Source organism: Gorilla gorilla, chromosome 1 (assembly GCF_029281585.2).
Source record: "Gorilla gorilla gorilla isolate KB3781 chromosome 1, NHGRI_mGorGor1-v2.1_pri, whole genome shotgun sequence".
Classification (NCBI taxonomy): Eukaryota; Metazoa; Chordata; class Mammalia; order Primates; family Hominidae; genus Gorilla; species Gorilla gorilla.
The window spans coordinates 127,441,875-127,460,524 of NC_073224.2; the positions used below are offsets into that span (position 1 = coordinate 127,441,875).

Sequence of the window (18,650 nt, forward strand, 5' to 3'; positions counted from 1 at the left end):
TGGTCATGAGGCTGTGTATATGGTGACATAGTTTGTGGTTAAAATAATAACTGCTTCATTCATTAACTTAATTTTCACAATGATCCAGTGACTTATTCCTACTTTGCAAAAGAGAAAACTGATGCTCAGAATGGTTAACTTTTACAAGCTCAAGGAACTAGGATTCAAGTCTTTGGCACAAAAATCCATGCTCTTAATCACTATGACATGTTCCTTCTCTTCTACAGGTGATGAGAATGGGACAGTCTCCCTTGTGGACACCAAGAGTACAAGCTGTGTCCTGAGCTCAGCTGTACACTCCCAGTGTGTCACTGGGCTGGTGTTCTCCCCACACAGGTACTGTTCTTTGTCATCAGGGGCCTGATGGGTATAAATGGGAACAGTGAGGGTGTGTGTGTATGTTTTCAAAGCATTAGCTGATGAAGTAGTTCCTTAAAGCAGACAATATTCTAGCTGAGGTTTCGGAACATCGAAGATCTCTTAAGTGTGAAGTGGAATCCTTTGGGAATCAAAGGATTTTTCAGATTAGATTGTTTCTGTCTGAAATGGCTAAAATGTGATTTCATTCCTGCCCAACACCCAAAATGGTTAATATCATGGTCTTCTAGGACTGTGAGATTGGAAAAGCCTGTGTTTCTGGGTTATTGCTGAAGCTATAGAGAGGGACCAGATGGGGTGGTTAGTTGCCAGGATGGTTGTCAACCCTAACTTTGCTTCATTTCCCTCATCTTTACTTGAAACTTTTAGTGTGGACTTGTAGTAGCCAGATTAGCCAAAAGTGGGAATCAGGCTGCCTTTCCTGGGTCACTTTACAGTGGTGGCAGGGCCGGCCCAGTTAAGGTTTTGTCTTGGGATCCAGGCTTGACCTTTCACAACCCTCTCCTCCATCTGATAGTGTTCCCTTCCTGGCCTCTCTCAGTGAAGACTGCTCAATTGCTGTGCTGGACTCAAGCCTTTCTGAGTTGTAAGTGTGAAGTGGAATCCTTCGGGAATCAGGGAAGGGGAGCAGTGGGTGGGCAAGTCATTTTCCTCTTCAGAAAACTGTGTTGTGCTTTTGGAGAACAGATTCTCCATCTGTATCCGAAGGGACTTGGTAATGGAAGCAGGCTGGCTGTTGACCCTGTCCATTCCTGGGGAACATTCCCAACCCCAAGGACAAGCCGTGTCCTTGGTAGAGGGGGGTGGTAGGTGGAATTTTTAAGTCTAGCCCTCCAGCGCTCTCCCACAAGGGGGCGGCAGTCTACCCTTTCACATAAAGAACTGCGTATGAAATGCAGCCTGCTACAGGGTGAAAGGCAGCACCTGGAAGACCTGAATTGTACTTCCCTCCTTGCCGTGATTTGCTGCCTGTTACTGCCCCTCATCACTGTCTTGTTCTATCCAGCATTTCTTCATCTATGAACATAGAAGACTGGATTGGATGACTGATGACATCCACTGTGGATAGCTACACTGCTATCCTGGCGATGAGGCCATACAGTTGGTGAAATGTGTGTAACACACCCAAAAAATGTGCCCCAGATGTGTTGGGTTCTCTTTTTTCTCCAGGTCTGCTTTTCTTGTCTCTACTCTGCCCCGACTTTTTTTCTTTCTTCTAGGTTTAGAAGCCAAGCCCACAGAGACTTTGTGAGAGATGCGACTTGGTCCCCGCTCAATCACTCCCTGCTTACCACAGTGGGCTGGGACCATCAGGTCGTCCACCACATTGTGCCCACAGAACCTCTCCCAGCCCCTGGACCTGCAAGTGTTACTGAGTAGATTGGATTTAAGACAAAAAGCAAGTCCCCCATGAGTGTCCACTTCTTTGCCCTGCCCTGCCCTCTCAGCTTGTGAGACAACACAGGAGCCTTCTATAGTATGTTGATATGCTAGATCTGTGCCGTTAATAGGCATCGTCTCTCAGCCTGAAGGAGGCTGGATTCTGGGTTCCTGTAGTCACAGGGAGGAAAAGCTTTCTTAAAAATGGACATGTATGTGTGTGTGAGTGTGTGTGTAGATCTATAGTTTTGGTAGTGGCAGGAATAAAAAAAATCCATCCTACATCTTCCCTAAGCACTGCCTCTCTCTCACCCCCCAAAACAAGTTGACGAAAGGGTTTTATGTAGCTGTCTATGAGGAATTGGCCGTGTCTGGGTGGGTTATGGGATGTGGGCATCCCTGGGTTCTTGGAAGCAGCTCTTATGCTAGAGATGGGATTGACTTTATTTTTTTATAGTGCTTAATTCACCATTATGAGAAATGCTTCCAGTCACAAAAATGCAGCCCAGCTCACTCTGAGGAAGAAGCAGGACTTGGTACGGTTTTACACAACTCCTTACCATTAAACTGAATCAGAAATCCATTTTCTGGCTGAATAAAAAGTTTGGCTTGCCTGTGTAATGCCCACTCTCTTCCCCCCGGCTCCCTAGTGATGGGACATATATGAGAGAGAAGTGTTTTTCTATCATAGACACCATAGGGGAAAGTTTGGGGATGAAGGAGAGCTTAAAGGTGTTTCAATTAAGTTAGAAAACTGACACAGACTGTTGAGAAATCTTTGCCACTTTTCCCACCCCAAAACAGCATGGGGCCTGACATCTTCTGCCCTGGTCCCCTTTCTCTTGATGTAGAAAGTCTGAATGCAGTATTTATAGACTTCTAAGGTTTTAAAATCCAGTATCAAGAAGAAAATCAGAAATACTAGTTGGTGAAATAAAGAGTTTAGGCATTGTTGGCCTGTCTTTTTTGAAGCATGTGTGTTATGTGTAGTTAGATATATTTCACTTATGTGAGTTATCATGGTGTTGGTCTTGTAGCCCATTATTTTTCCTGTGCTTCCCCAGCTTCCCAAAGTAGCTGGTTAGAACTTAAGGTAAACATTTATTCTTGGGTTGGTGGAGTGGATATTGCCAGTTAGGAGTCATGGATCAATTACTGATCATATTGAAAGTAAGTATAATCAATTATGTACTTTTGAGCTTTGCAGGTTCAATTGAGGTAAAAATCACATTACGAAACTGGGAAAGTCTGAAGGAATATGGGCAAAATATTTCTCAGTAAAGCTTCCATGCTTCACCCTTGACATGATTACCCTTGAGTAAAACATGGGAATTTGTAGTTGTGTGATCCTCTGGCGTTGATGTGGAGTAGGAATAAAGTCTTGCATCATTTTTATAATGTGGGAGGAAATAGAATGGGTAGGTACAATCACTTAAGTTCTGCCTCTCGAAGATAAAACCTTAATTTTGTGGACACTTAGAGAAAGTAAGGGGTGAGGGAGCTTGAGGTGAGTAGGAATTTGCATAGCCCTTTTCTTCCTGGACTTAAGAATGATGGAGAAAAAACTCAATGAAAGAGATAAGGAAGCAAATGTGTGGAAATGTGTGATAAGGAAGGAAATGTGTCAAGGTGGTTACAATATGGAAGGGAAGCATAGGTTTTTTTTTCTTTTGTTGAGATGGAGTTTCACTCTTGCTGCCCAGGCTAGTGTGCAGTGGCATGATCTTGGCTCACTGCAACCTTCGCCTCTTGGGTTCAAGCAATTCTCCTGTCTCAGCCTCTTGAGTAGCTGGGATTACAGGCGCCCACCACTATGCCCAGCTAATTTTTGTGTGTTTAGTAGAGACAGGGTTTCACCCTGTTAGCCAGGCTGGTCTCGAACTCCTGACCTCAGGTGATCTGCCCGCCTTGGCCTCCCAAAGTACTGAGATTACAGGCATGAGCCACCGTGCCCGACCAGAAAGCATGGTTTTTGAAGGACCATATTTTATTGTAAAAAAATGTTTTGGTTCAGATAGATCTGTGCTGATGAGAGTAATTCACATCTATCAGTGACCACCACCAAGATATTTATAAACCTTATCAAATACAGTAGGAAGAACAACCAGCACAATTTGGGGTAAATGTATATGTTGCAGTGAACAAAGAAGATAGTTTAAAATAAAAGATGACCACAGAATAATTAGAAATGGTACTGTCACATATGGGGTGATTTGCTAGGTCCTTCACTTGAGGATAGTTCTAGTAGAGTGAGTGCAGAGCTGATGACAGGTTGAAATGAGATCAATCTCTTTGTTTATACAAATATTTTGCATTTAATTTCATTGGTTAAAATGTCTAAACATTAGAGTAAACCCATTTCCCTATCTACATCCTTACTCTGAAGTCCACTAATCAAACCTACTCTTCCATGGCTGTTCTCTGGTCCACCAAGGGCTATGAGGCTCACCCTTTGGATGGTGCTCAGAACCACAAGGAATACTGAAGAAGGCTTGCCTATGATTTCAGGTGGCCTCAGACATTGGGCTAATTTTCAAGGTGTCTCTCCTTCCCAACAGGACAGTCAGAGTCTGGTTCTTTAATAAATAGCTATATGGACCTTACTTACTGGTTCACAATCATATTACAGCAGCAAAAACACCCAAGCTCTAACTGCTCTGGGCCTCCAGCCATGTTTCCTCCAGACAGCATGTTAGAAAGGACAGGAGATTTTAAAAATCAGATTGGACTTCAGAGGGCTCCAAATCTTCTTGCCACATCTAGACCTGAAAGTAAAGAGCTCTAGACCTGAAAGTAAAGAGCTCTGATTATTAAGAGGCAGATTCTCGTTGCATTTGGACAGCGTGAGTAATGGTCACACTGAACACATTAGAATCAGTTGTGAAATTGATTTTGTTTCAAAAAAGGATAAGCAAGCTGTAGTCTCAATTTTGAGTTAATTGAAATTTCTCAAGAACTTCATCAGCAGCTCACATGATACAGTTTTGGAAGAGTAAACAAGGTAAGCAGACAACTCTGGGACCCCAAACACATTTTCTTTTTTAGTTCTCCATCAAAAATAGGCATTTCTGGAGTTTTGGTCTCACTGAGTGATCACAGGACTGCTGCAATCCAGGGAACTGAGGGAGCTGTGAGCATCTGAGAAGAAAGGTTAGCTCTTGTTTTAAGTTGTAGAGACAACTTAAAACAAGTTGTGACACAATTAGTGATCCCATAATCTTTTATCATCTGGTACAACATTTAATATAGTAGCATTCTACTTACTGTGGAAACTCCTTGTTTCACAAATGATGTTCTGCAGCTTCAATATGTAATGGATGGACCATCAAAGTTCAAAATATAATAAGGAATTTAATTCCCAAACAACATCCTTTAACATTCTGGTGAAAGCCCAGCCAGTGTCACTGGTTGAAAGTGCCTTCAGTGGATATAGCTATATTTCACCTGTCCCTGTGATCATGAGGTACCAGATTCCGGTCAAGCATTTCACTTTGGGAGGCACCATGTTGTAAACATTAGGAATTTCAGTTGCAAACTAATTTTCCATTCTGGTAGTAACTCTTACCTGGAGTGTCAGCTAAGTCATGAAAATTGTTTAGATTAGAAAATGCACTTTTTATATACAGCCTAAATTAGCTTCATGTTGTGTAGTTTCTGCAGCTTGTCTCAGAAATCCTCTGAGTAGAACTGATGTATGAGACCCTTTAAGACCATTATCCAACTGCAGTTTGCTTGGCCGAGTTAGCATTAATGCACCCTTTGATCTAGGCACCTGGAGGCAGGTAAGACAGGCTCTGCGTGCACCACCGTCCCTGGACCTGTTGTGGCGGACTCCTTGAAGCAAGATCAACTTGGGCTTTGTTTGAGTTTTTAAAGTCTTTTTTTTAATGTAAAATCTGTCATTTTAACTTTTTAAGTGTACAGTTCAGTGGCATTAAGTTCATTTGCATTTTTGTGCAGCTTTCACCACTTCCATCTCCAAAACTTTTTCATCATCCCAAACTGAAACTACTTATTAAACAGTAACTCCCCTTCCTCAAGACCCTGGCAATCACCATTCATCTTCATTTCTATAAATTTGACTATTCTAGACATACATGTAAGTGGGAGCATACAATATTTGGTTTTTTTGGAGGGCGGTTCTGGCTTAATTTTATAAGGTGTTAACTTTTTCCTCAAAATGTGTTCTATAAACTGGCAGCATTTGCGTATCCTGGAACTTGCTTGAAATACAGAATGTCCAGATCTACTGAGTCAGAATTTACATTTTCAAAAGCTTCCTATGTGACTCATGCATATTAAAGTTTGGGAAGCACTGACTTAGATTACCTTTTGAGAATTCCAGATGGGTCAGAAACCAGACAGAAATACTCAGTAGTGAGAAGCTATGGTGTATCAGAAGCTGTTAGGCATTTCGTGGTTTGGTAGTGAGCAAGACACAGTTTTCCTGTATTCAGCGACTTAGTCTAGAGAGAGAGACAGGTTGGAATTAAGTGTTTAGGTGCTAGCCAAAAGTAAAGATTCGTAGAAAACAAGGGTTCATATCCCAGTCATCAAAGTGATAAATTTTCCCTGCTGAACATTTAGATTAAATTTAAAAAGTAATAATTAGGCCAGGTGTGGTGGCTCACACCTGTAATCCCAGCACTTTTGGAGGCCGAGGTGGACAGATCACTTGAGCTCAGGAATTTGAGACCAGCCTGGGCAACATGGTGAAACCCCATCTCTACAAAAAATACCAAAGTCGGGCACGGTTGGTTGCGTGTGCCTGTAGTTCCAGCTACGTGGGAGGCAGAGGCAGGAGAATCACTTGAGCCTGGGAGGCAGAGGTTGCAGTGAGCCAAGATTGGGTCTTTGCACTCTAGCCTGGGCGACAGAAGTGAAACAGTCTCAAAAGAAAAAATTAATTGACAAACATTGTGTATATTCAAGGTATACAACGTGATTATTTGATAGACGTGTAATGAGTTATCACAACAAGCAAATGGTACACAATATAGTTTCGGAGGGTTTATGTATAAGGGGACTAATTAGAAAGGTTTGGAAATGGTGTAGGAGAACCAAAGGGCTAGTGCCCAAGGGCAAGGGAAGGGAGCGGTTACCTGAAACTGGAAGAAAAGATAGTTTTGTAGAGTATCTGCTTTGACAGCAGCAGTGACTTTTATCAAGAGATAGAGTTACCTTGATGCCACATCACGGGGTGATCCAGGAGAATGAATACGCCGATTTCTGTCCTCCCTTCCTCTACTCTTCCGTCAGGCTGAACCCAGCAGAGCCCATTTGATGTAGTCCAAACAGACAGACTTTCAGGGGCAGCAAGTGAGGTGGAGAAAGATGGGAAATACTAATAGAAGGGCAGTTGGAAAATATGTTTAGTCTACCTTTTTGCCCCTTATCATCCTCTCTTGTCCTTAATATAGGTGAAATTTCATGTACTTAACACAAGAGATGCCTAGAGTCCCATCAACTATTTTATCATTATGGGGTGATAACCATTTGTTCGTGCTTCCATGTTAAACCTAAAGGATTAGGTATCATTAGTGTCCTCATATAAAGCAGCAGTAGAAAAGTGAGAAGAGAAAAACAAGGAATGAAATATAGCTGTTAGAGTTCCTACTCGTAAATGGTCATACAGCCTAAGTATCATGGCCATCTTTTCCCACCATCCATTCGACGTTGGGTTCCCCTCACCCTCTGAGAACCCCTCGTCCAGGTTCCCCTCGCCCTCTGAGAACCTTGGTGAGATGACCAAACCTGTGTGTGGGGTCTGAGTTCTTAGTGATTTGCTCTTTATTGGGTTTCCGCAGCTTTCCGTCATGGGAATTACTGGGCAAGGGAGAAGTGAAGATGTCCCAGTGAGTCCCCAGAGTTGCAAACACAGTCCTTTCTCTGGTTGTGTAGCAGCAACTCAATTCCCCCCTGGTAATTGGGATCAATTACCCCAACTGGTGCAATGGCTTCTTTCTTTACATTTTTTTTTTTCCAGTGGCCTAAGGAGCCCCAGATGGCCAAGAGGTAGCCTTAGCTTCTAATTCATTGAGACCATAACTGTACTGGGTGAAACATTCCTCATTTAATGCTGGAATCTTCAAGCCTACTTAGCTAGGACTACTGAATAAGCAGCAAAAACTCTTCAAGTGAATTATTAGATATAATAGTAAAAAAGGCAACTTCTGTTCCTACCCCCTGGTTCTTAATTGCAGCTATGCATTTTGGCCTTGGGAGAGATGACACCATATATTCTCCCTGATTTAAGGCATAGTGGCATTAATACAGTGGACCAATATAATGTTTTGTGGGCTACTAAGATATTTAAGTTCCCTTTGGACTATATTATAACAAAAAGTGGAAGAGTTGACACAGTCCTGGGGCAAGATGGTATTAATAAAAGTATACTCTTGTCCCTACCATACAAGTGCGGTTTCCCCAAATTTCTTAATGATTGGAATGGAAGATAAAGCAGATCAGTAGCTGTATGTCAAGTGCAAGGGGCTATGTCATTTTGCTCCATTAAAGAACAGCACATCTGGAATTGTAGTTGTGATTGGCAGCACAACCTGATTATCAACTGTAATTCTTCAGAATTTGTCTGGTTTTCACACCAGCCAATTAGGTGAATTAAGGGATGGTGTGGTAAGAATCATCACTCTGCATTTCTCAAGTTTTTGATGGTAGCATTATTTCTGCAATTCCTCTAGGGACGTAGTAGTGTTGTTTTGTTTTGTTTTTTACTATTGTTTTAAACTATAAAGTTTAAAACACACACACACAACACACACACGCATACATATATGCAACTCCAGAGGTTTCTGCCTGACCCTTCCTACCATAACAGTCCTCCTACCAGAGGCCAGGGAAATAACGTAAGGACTCTGCTTGTTACTGATACCTATTCCCAGTATACATTCTGGGACTTGGGAAGAATCACATAATAAGTCCGTAGTTATGCTGCTTAGATGGACTCAGGCCAAGACTTCATTTACCCTTTGAAATTTATAAGCCCCCAGTGACATGTTAGGCACATTGGTGTTTCCAGTCTCTGAGAATCAGTGTAAATTTAGAGACAGTATCTAATGCCCCTGCATAGTCTAGGCATTTCTTTTTCCCACTGTGAAGTCATGCAGCCCACACTATCTCTGGGGAAAGCTTGGGTGAAAATTCAGAATGCATACGTATAGCTACATTGCAGGATCCCTTCTCAGAAGGACCCAGCTTCCTCATAGTTAAGTGGCTCCAGGACTGTGAACTAGTTTAGATCTGGGAACTGGGTAAAAAGCTATGAATATGAATCCCTTCTATAGTAATCTGGGTTCGGTTTCTGTCTTGTAGACCTAGAAATTTTCCACCTATGTATGTCTAGCTGCACCTTAGTAGGCTGCTCATTTATTTCATTTCTTGGGACCTTACCATCAATTAGTCATCACTACAAATTCTTATAGGTCAAAACACCATGATTATAATTTCTTTATATTTAGTTTAATTAACTTATTTATTTGAGACAGAATCTTGCCGTCACCCAGGCTGGAATGCAGTGGCACAATCACAGCTCACTGCAGCCTTGAACTGCTGGGCTCAAGTGATTCTCCCACCTCAGCCTCCCAAATAGTTGGGACCACAGACATGCCAACATACCCAGCTAATTTTTTAAAAAACTCTTTGTAGAGACGAGGGTCTCTCTATGTGTTCAGGCTGATCTTGAACTCCTGGGCTCAAGTGGTCCTTCCACCTCGTCCTCCCAAAGTGCTGGGATTACAGGTGTGAGCCCTGCGTCTGGCCCATGACTATCATTTCTTTCTTATGGGGTTTATTGTGGTCACTGCCTAGCTTGTGTCTGATTGATCAGGGAACTGATTCCCTTGCATCTATTCCTACCATTATCTCCAGCATACAGAGGACAGCCACCATAGAGCTGCGCCTTTTTGAATTGGGAATCAGTCATCATGAGCAAAGGCACAGCACTGGGAAGGTGGGAAAAGATAAACTCAAGATGGTTTGGCACCCTGCCCCCTTCCTGCCATCCAGTGGGTCTCTGCTCCATTCCTTCTTTTACTTGTCTATAAGCATCTTCCTAGAATATCCTTTTGATTGTTTCCCTTTCCTGCCCAGATACCTTCCATGGTAAAGAAGTTTCTAAACCATGTTCTTCCCAAACAGTACATCCTGCATGTTTTCTTAATCATACTTATACAAAATATAAGTAAATAGGAAAAAGTAACTATAGTAACAGTTGCTATTGGAATTCCTCTTTGGATTTATTAGAGAAAGTACCCTAATATCTGCCTTGGGTATAGATAGTGAAAGCCCAAGCATTTTGGGTCTGGTTAGAACTAAACTGTAGCAAACAAGGGAGGAGTTTTTCAGGGACTCTGGAATGGGAGAAAACACTGGGATAACTGAGAGGAGCCAGGAGTTGGTGAAGTCTTTGCATTAGGGGATGTGACACTTCACAGGCACCCCTCTCCCCTATGTTTTTACTAAAAACTACCAAGAACTTGATGTGTAAGGATTTCTTATAGAGGCCAGTAAAAAGGTTAAGTCATGCACCAGGAAGCTTTGCAGAAAAACAGTCTATACCCAAGGATGCAGGAGCACAGAAGTAGAGAACATAAGGAGGAATTCTTGAGAATTTGCTGGATTATCGGGGACACTTCGGGCTGACACAGGGAGTGGGGCTGGGATTATAGGCAGAGTGTAATCAGACCACTGAGGGGCAGAGAGTCTCTAACATCTAAGTTACATACTTATATTTTAAATTTTTGTAATTTTAGTTTTTGCTTGCTCCATTAGAGTAGAAAATAAGTATTTGTTGAATAAGTTAGAAAAATGAATGAATGAATGAATTGCTTTCAGGACTATGCCACAGAATGTTAGAGTAGGAAAGGACCTTAAGGATCTGTTAGTTAAACCTGTTGAGCAATTAGTTCAATGTTGTTAGGTATTGATCTCACTCCAAAGATAATAACCATTAGCAGCAATAACAACAGTCACTGCTATGAGTGCCTACCATGAATCAGACAGTTTACATTTATAATCTCTATTTTTTTAAACCTTTCAAGAAAAGTGTCATTATTGCTACTTTTCAAATATGTTGTCCAAAGTTTCTCAATTAGTAACCCAAATCTGCCTGTTTCTAAGCCGGGGTGTGCCCACCTCTTTGGCTATGCTTTTTCTCAGCTCATTCATTCCAAAGACAGACCATTTAACCATTGGATCTGGGGCAACAAAGGTGGATCAATCGTGAATCCTTCACTAAAAAAGCTTGCTTTGTAATAGATGAAACAGTTTAATTTTTAAATCTAGTGTTATAAAGGTTTAAGTAGTAGCACACTGTCGAACTTCTGTTGGAATGAAAAGAATAAGAATTGACGACCACAAAAAAGCAATTCTGCTTAAACCAGTGTCTCTCACCCTTGGCACTATTAAATTATCAGTACAGGTGGTCCCTGACTTCTGATGGTTCAACCTACTATTTTTCAACTCTATAACAGTGCAAAAACAAAAACAAAAAAAAAACAAAACAACAACAACAAAAAAAGTGTTGTCAGTTTGTTCATCGACTTATGATGGAGTTACATCCTGATAAAATAGTGGTTAGTTAAAAACATTAATATTTTTTATTTTACTTTAAGTTCTGGGATACATGTACAGAACATGCAGGTATGATGCATAGATATACATGTGCCATGGTGATTTGCTGCACCTGTCAACCTGTCATCTAGGTCTTAAGCCCCGCATGCATTAGGTATTTGTCCTAATGCTCTCCCTCCCCTTGCCCCCAACCCGCCAACAGGCCCCAGTTTGTGATGTTCCCCTCCCAGTGTCCATGGGTTCTCATAAACATTAATATTTTCGACTTACAATGGGTTTATCGAGATGTAATCCCATCATAAGTCAAGGACCCTCTGCACTGAATATACTTCATTGTGGAGGGCTGTCTTGTGCATCAAAGGAGGGTTAGCAGCATCCCTGGCTTCTACCCATTAGGTGCTATGGCATACCTTCTTCCACTGTTATGACAACCAAAGTATCTCCAGACATTGCTAGATTGGGCAAAATTGTGCCCAGCTGAGAATCACTGGCTTAAAAGGAAAAAGGCCATTGCATGGATGTGCAATAACACCTTTAGCCATTTCCTAATGATGTCATTTAATCAGTTAGGATTTTTGTTTTGTTTTTAGTATTTTGCTGTTACAAATAAAGCTGCAATGAACATTGTTTCTTTGTGTACTTGGGCATAATACATTTCTAAAAGTGAAATTGCTAGGTTACAAGATTTTATATTTAGGATTGCGATATTGGCTATATGACCTGTAAAGACATTAAACAAATAGCACTACCTTTACTATTTTATTACAAATATTCTTTTTTGAATTTCCTCAATTTTTAAACTTAAATAAGATCCATGAAAGTATGGGTTTATATGATAACATTCATTTTCCTACTATACATTAAAATAAACATATTAAATATTTTTAAAAATCCCTCATGCACAACCAAAAATAATTTTTTACACCAAATATTGGAACACTCCCTTCACTTTAAAGATGTGGTAACTGACTAGAAAAGAGTCTTCCCTTCAAGTTTACAGTGATCTGTAGTCAATATTCTTTGGATTTTTTTTATTATTCAACCAACTGATTTTGTTTAAGTCATACTTCTCTAATTCATTCACATGGGTATCATGAAATATTTGGCCAAATGCTCTGTTAAAACCAAGGCACTTCACATCTTTGATCTTGCCTTCATCTTGATAATTGTTGTAAAATGTGAGAGGTGTCACACTGCTGCAGGGATTTCTTCAGTTACTCAGTAAAGGACATTTGCAAATGGTCATTTCTAACTTCATGAGAACAGGCTAAGCACTAGGGAGGGATATTGTCTAAGTATCCGGGTGGTTGGGTAAAAATAAAAAGCAATGGTTGTAATTTTTTTTTTTTTTTGACAGCAAGAACTGAAGGAAAAGGATTGAGAACACACAGAGCGACACGACACACTGATTTTCAACATGATCCCCATTCAGCATTTTACTATTCATCATCTCTGAACATATAGGGGCATAGTTGCCAGCTCTTTGGCACGGTCATCCCTGCATTATGCAGAGGTCATCCTGGGCATCCATTGTTATATCTTGGCATTCTGAGCATCATCAGTCATTTTTGCAAGGCACAGAGGGGTCAGGTCTGAGATCTAGCCATGCTCAATGCAGCAGAATAGGAATCCAGAGGATGACTCGGGTGCAGATGAATTAAGTTCAAATTGGCAGGCCAATTTGGCTTCTGTGTTAGGTACAGCGTTAGCAGCTAGTGCCCCTATTAGGAGTTTCGGTGGAAGGTCACAGCCTAGTGGGCAATCTCAGTGATGTGAAATCTTGAGGGGCAGGGGATACTGTGGGAGGAGGCTCAGAAGTGGAGGAAAGTAGGCATTCCACATCAAAGAGGTCTTAAAAGACAGGAGGCCTTTAGGCTGTAGGATATGAGGAACCTAGCAAGACAGAGTCAGAAGACCCAGGCCCTAGGACCCAACTGTGGTGCCAGCAGTTTGTAGAACAGGAAGAGAAGTCAAAGCAGGGACCAGACCCAGTTACAAGAATGAGGGCACAAGGGCTAGGAATGGGGGAACAAGAGCATGGTTGTTGTAGTCAGAAAACGTACCAGGGGTAGTCTAACCAATGGTACAAGTTGTTGCCAAGCATGATCCAGTGTTGGTCTCAGGAGGCCTAATTATCTCCTAATTCAGGTTAATATTAGTCCAAGGAATGGATGGTGGCATTGAGCATGCAAGTGGGACCCAAGTTGCCTCAGTGATGGTACAGAGTGGGAATTGGATCTGAAATCATTTTGGCAACAAAACTCATGTTTTCCTCACTGCACTCACCATGCTACTTCTCCAAGAAAGAGACACATACCCTAGCTCTAGGGATACGATCAATCTGTTCACTAAATCATAAGCTCCTTGAAAGCAGAAACTGTTTCAAGTGCCGAGCAGGGCATGGCACATGCCCAGTGATAATTTGTTGAATACATAAAGAAAGGCAAAGATGGATGAAGAAAAGGAGACATAGTCTGGGTTGCGTAGGGTATTCCATCAGGCTTTCCCAGAGTTTCAGTGAAATACTCCAAACATTCTATACAATTTGTTGCTTTTATTCCATCATATCCAAGCAAACTGCTGATTTAAAACAATGACTTTCCTGGTTTCTTCATACTGGAAATGAAGGATAGATGTTACATGAATTTGACCACTAGTCATTATTTCCCTGTGTTGCAGATTATATTGACATCTGGTTAATACCTCGTGGTAGTTCATGTGGATTAGATGAGCAGCATCAGTCTCTGTGAAGGTGGGCATAGGGTCCAAGACCCTCTGTAGCAGAGAAAGAAAACTGATGAATCATAAAAGCATCTGGCTTACAGTCTGGTAATAAAAACGGTATATATATATATTTTTTATCTTTCATACTCCTGTTGTTGCATTTTTAAAAAACTGGCTCTTAGATGTCCAGAATTGTATCCATCATATTCTTGAGGTTCATGACACATCCTCACAATTGGCTCATATACTGACTCAAATGTTGTTGACTCATAAAAATTCAGGTTTTGCCTTCTCATGAGAAACTGAAGGATCCAGCAACACTGGGTCTGTTTCCCTGCAGGGAAACCATTAGCAGCTGCTCAGAGTGCTGTCCCTCTTTATACTGATCTCTGTTGTCTCCTGACCAAGAGGCTTCATGTCAGTTGATGTACATCATTGGGCATGAACTGTTACTTTTCTAATAAAATAGAGACAGCTGTTTTATTGCATCTACACCATCCATTTACATTACCTGCCTGGCAAGCGTCATTTGAGTTTGAGAACTCTGCTCTGCTGGGCAACCCTTTTGACATCCCTAATAATAGCTACCATTCACTGAGCCCTTATTATATGCGAGCACGAAACTAACAATTTTTGACCCATTATCTCTTTGATCTCTATAAAGCTCTATGAGGTAAGTCTGAGCTGTCATCTCCATTTTACAAGCATGGAAACTGACCTCACAGAGGCAGGTAATTTGTGCAAGATTACAAAACTTCTAAGTGGTGACACTGAGATTCAAACTTTGAATTCAAACCTTGGATTCAAAGCCTAAATCCAAAGCTATGGTTTAAACTTTTTAAAAAAATTATGCTGCTTCCCAGCCAATCATCTTTTAATAATAGAATTGCTGCTACCATATGGGGTTTCTCCCCCATATTCAGTCCCTGTGGTACTGAATACCAGGAAGACCCTCTTCCTGGTATTCAGTGCCAACCTGGTGCTGTTGCTTTGTTGGAGAGGGAGGCCAGGTCGTTCTGGGGTCACTGTGACTCTCATAAATTACTGATCCTGGCACTGGGGTGTGTGTATGTGTGTGTGTGTGTGTGTGTATGTGTAGCTGGGCTGTCCCAGTGCTATCCACAGGGAAGCGCCTATAAAGGGCTCCATCTCTGGCCTCACAGCTATCAGACCATTGAGATGTGGAAGCTGTTGCTGTGGGTTGGTGAGTGTGGCAGGTCCCAGCAGTGTCACTCAGTCCAGGAAGTGCCAGGCTTTATGAGTTTGTCATCTCTCTGGTGCCTGAGAGAGCAGCCTGAGACTCAGGGAGCCTAGATTAGGTAGAGATGGGATGGGCCATAGTTAATGGTCAGAGGTCAGAGGGACCCAGGGAGAAGTGGTCAGAGCAGTGGTTCTCAAACCTGGTGGCACATTAGAAATTTTAAATGCCTGAGTTCCACCTTGGACCAGTTCTGTTAGAATCTCTGCATGACCAGCCAGGATATCTGTACTTCTTAATTTGCAGCCAGGGTTCAGAACCACTGGCCTCGAGCTTTTTCTGGGACTTCTAACACTTGTCGTCGTCCCTGGGCAAAGCATGAGCATATACACATGTTTATCAAAAAGAAAAGGAACTTACATCTAGCTCCACTGGTCCAACTTTAGAGACTAGGAAACGAGTGAATGGTGTGTGTGTCCCCATTTGTGTGTCTGCATCTGCATAAGGTGGTGTGTTGGTGGGCACCCTTGCTAATCAGAGGGTATGCTGTGGCATACCACTCTGGTGAGGGTATGAATCTCTGTGTGACTCCTCCCTTTGTTTCCCACAGGGCTGGTTCTTGTGCTGCAACACCACGATGGTAAGGAAACTGTGTTTTCCCTTCCAGAGCCAGGGAGAGTCTCTGGCTGAGAAGTCCTCCACATTGAGTGTCCCCTGCAGCCCGCCTTGCCCTGGCTTCTCTGACAGGGATTATTGATCCAACACAGTTTCTCAGAGGATTTTTGGTCACCTGCTGTTTGTGTCGCTGACTGTGTGCCTTGGTCCAGACTTGAGAATCTGTTCTGACCAGGATTTCACAAGGCATTCTTTTCTTCCTGAGACCTCAGCAGTCGGGGAGGAATAGAACCTCAGTGTAGTTCTGAGGTGTACTTCAGGGCCAGGGAGAGAGGATGTGAAAATGTGGCCTGGTCTCTTGGGCTGCGTTCACATTGCTTTCTGGAAGCTGAGCTCCATCCCCTCCCTTGGTTTCTGCCAACTAATGTGTGCTCTCCCTTACCAGGTGCTGCCCATAAACTGGTGTGTTATTTCACCAACTGGGCACACAGTCGGCCAGGCCCCGCCTCGATCTTGCCCCATGACCTGGACCCCTTTCTCTGCACCCACCTGATATTTGCCTTTGCCTCAATGAACAACAATCAGATTGTTGCTAAGGATCTCCAGGATGAGAAAATTCTCTACCCAGAGTTCAACAAACTAAAGGAGAGGTATGTTCATATTGGATGTGGGGGTTGTATTTTCAGATTTCACAGGTATAAGATAACAGTCTATTTCTCCTGTTACTCTTCAAACTTTCTTCTATTTCTTCCAGTCCTAGCTTCCTCTCAAATAGGGGTCCAGAGCACCCCCAACTTGAGAACTCCTTGTCACAGACACCTTCCACCCCCAACTTGAGAACTCCTTGTCACAGACACCTTGAGCTCTTTCCTGCCTCCTTACTTTTGTAGTTGCTGTTGTCTCTGTCTGGAATGTGCTTCTCTCTCTTCTCTGCCTGGCAAAACCCAACTCAGCCTTTGAACCTAGTTGTGAGGATTTTAGTTATTAATGCTGTTAAAGTGGGCCTACACATCCCAAATGCTCAACAAATGCTCGTGTTTTTATTACCGTTTGTTACCGGTGAGCTACTCCAGGGAAGGGACAGTGTCTGCTGTGTCATTGTATCCCCAGTGGCTAGGTCAGTGTCTCACACAGGGTTGGTGCTCAGTAAGTGTTTGCTTACATTTTCCTCTCTCCAGAACTCCTGGGATCTCTCTGTGCCCAAGGGAAGGCTTGTTACTGCATTAATGGTTATAGATGGGCAGAGTAAAAGTTCTATGCCACTAGATTATAAACTCCCTGAAAGTGGGGAGCTTATCTATGTTGTTCTTTGTTCTAAAGTGCCTAAAGCAGTAAATGGCACATAGACATTGCTCAATAAATATTTGTTGAATAGAAAAAAAGAAACATTTTAGACTACTCTTTTTTTGGAAGCATCATGGGGACATGCGCGAGTTTGGCAGACTTTGTGCAGCCTTGGAGTTGTTGGGCTGTGATGGCCCTTGGGTTGATTGTTCTCTCTGTCTTTCCTCCTCTCTCCTGTGCTCATCATCTCTCTCCTTCTATCACCTTCCCCCTTTTCCTTTCCTTACCTCCCATCTCTCCTGTTTCCTGTTTTCTTCCAATGAGCAAAATAAAAGAATGTGACAGCAGCTGCCCACCAGAGCGAAGAACCCAGCTCATCAACCCTCTCTCTCACATCATAGGAACAGAGAGCTGAAAACACTACTGTCCATCGGCGGGTGGAACTTTGGCACCTCAAGGTGAGACTTTGCGGTTATTCTCTTCTCCCTGGGAGGGTGGAGCAGGCTGGCTAGACGTGAAGACAGAGGGGGAAGGCAGCTTGGCCATGCGGACAGCAAAGCTAGCGCAAGTACTTCCCCAACTCATGAATCTTAGACCCCTGCACTCAAGGGACATCCTGGCCTCTTCTCCATGGTGGGTCAGGGGAGACAAGGAAGTTCTAGCAGGTGGTGAGAAAGAGGCTGGGGGAAAATTAGGGACAAAATGAGGCACTCATAATTGTTTCCTCAACCTTCCATAAGAGGCAAGGGTTTTGTCTCCAAGGGGAGGAATCAGGTGCAGGATGAGAATAACTCCCAAACCTCACAGGTTTCTTCACTTTATTAGTGGATCCAGGGATATCAACCTCAAAGGGTTGGAACAGAGGAAAGGAAATAACAAAATGCTAAGCTTAGTGCCGGGACATAGTACATGTTCAGTATGTAGCAGCTGCTCTTGTTAGCACTTCAATCTCCATGAGACAACGTGGAGATGACAAACTGCCTTCATATTTTCTGAAGAAACATTTCCCCTATTTCATGGCTGAGGCCTGGGTTAGAGGCCGTACTTGCCTTGTTGCCTTAAAGGCATGAGATACACGAGAAGGGAGGCCTGGTGGGCTGGGAGTGTGTGAGGATGCACTTTACAAGATGGAGGAAAGATTCAGGGCAGGGGGGTGAGAACTAGCTCTGCCCAGCCCAGGATTCACCTCTTCCCATCTCTGAACACTCCCTGTGCTCCAGATGCTGGGCTAGAGCTGTACACGCATTATCCCGTGAACACTTGGAGGAAGCTTTACAAAGTGGTTGTATTCAAAATTGGTAGAGCAGAAAGCACAAGTCACAGGTATTAAGGAACTTGCCAGATTTGTCACAGGTATTCCTCAGAGATTGCCCAGCAAGGAGGTGGGAAACTGACCATGGAACCCAGATCTATTTATGAGTCTGGTTAATTTTTTAATCATGGCTCATCTCAGGACTACCCCAGAGTTGCTTAAAATTCAGGT

At 42.7% G+C, this 18,650-nt stretch overlaps 2 protein-coding genes across 6 annotated transcripts in view; both read left to right on the forward strand.

Moving 5' to 3' along the window:
• Positions 1-15,908, forward strand: part of WDR77 (WD repeat domain 77) — a 22,272-nt gene extending 6,364 nt beyond the window's left edge. The window contains exons 8-12 of one of the 5 annotated variants that reach the window (XR_010130044.1): positions 228-336; positions 896-964; positions 1,599-1,777; positions 14,026-14,187; positions 15,879-15,908. Coding sequence is in view for 3 of the 5 variants with exons in the window: in XM_055354708.2 (XP_055210683.1) it covers positions 228-336; positions 896-964; positions 1,599-1,758 (338 nt within the window). In the remaining 2 variants the exon portion in view is untranslated. Of the gene's footprint in view, positions 1-227; positions 337-895; positions 965-1,384; positions 2,730-14,025; positions 14,188-15,878 lie in introns of those variants that run through there. The other 4 variants (XR_002003949.4, XM_055354708.2, XM_019017642.4 and 1 more) reach the window with 4 other exon arrangements.
• Positions 14,114-18,650, forward strand: part of OVGP1 (oviductal glycoprotein 1) — a 14,578-nt gene continuing 10,041 nt past the window's right edge. Inside the window, exons 1-4 of the mRNA XM_019017550.4 lie at positions 14,114-14,187; positions 15,879-15,908; positions 16,329-16,533; positions 17,569-17,625. Coding sequence (XP_018873095.1) covers positions 16,454-16,533; positions 17,569-17,625 — 137 coding nt within the window. The 5' untranslated portion in view covers positions 14,114-14,187; positions 15,879-15,908; positions 16,329-16,453. The remainder of the gene's footprint in view (positions 14,188-15,878; positions 15,909-16,328; positions 16,534-17,568; positions 17,626-18,650) is intronic.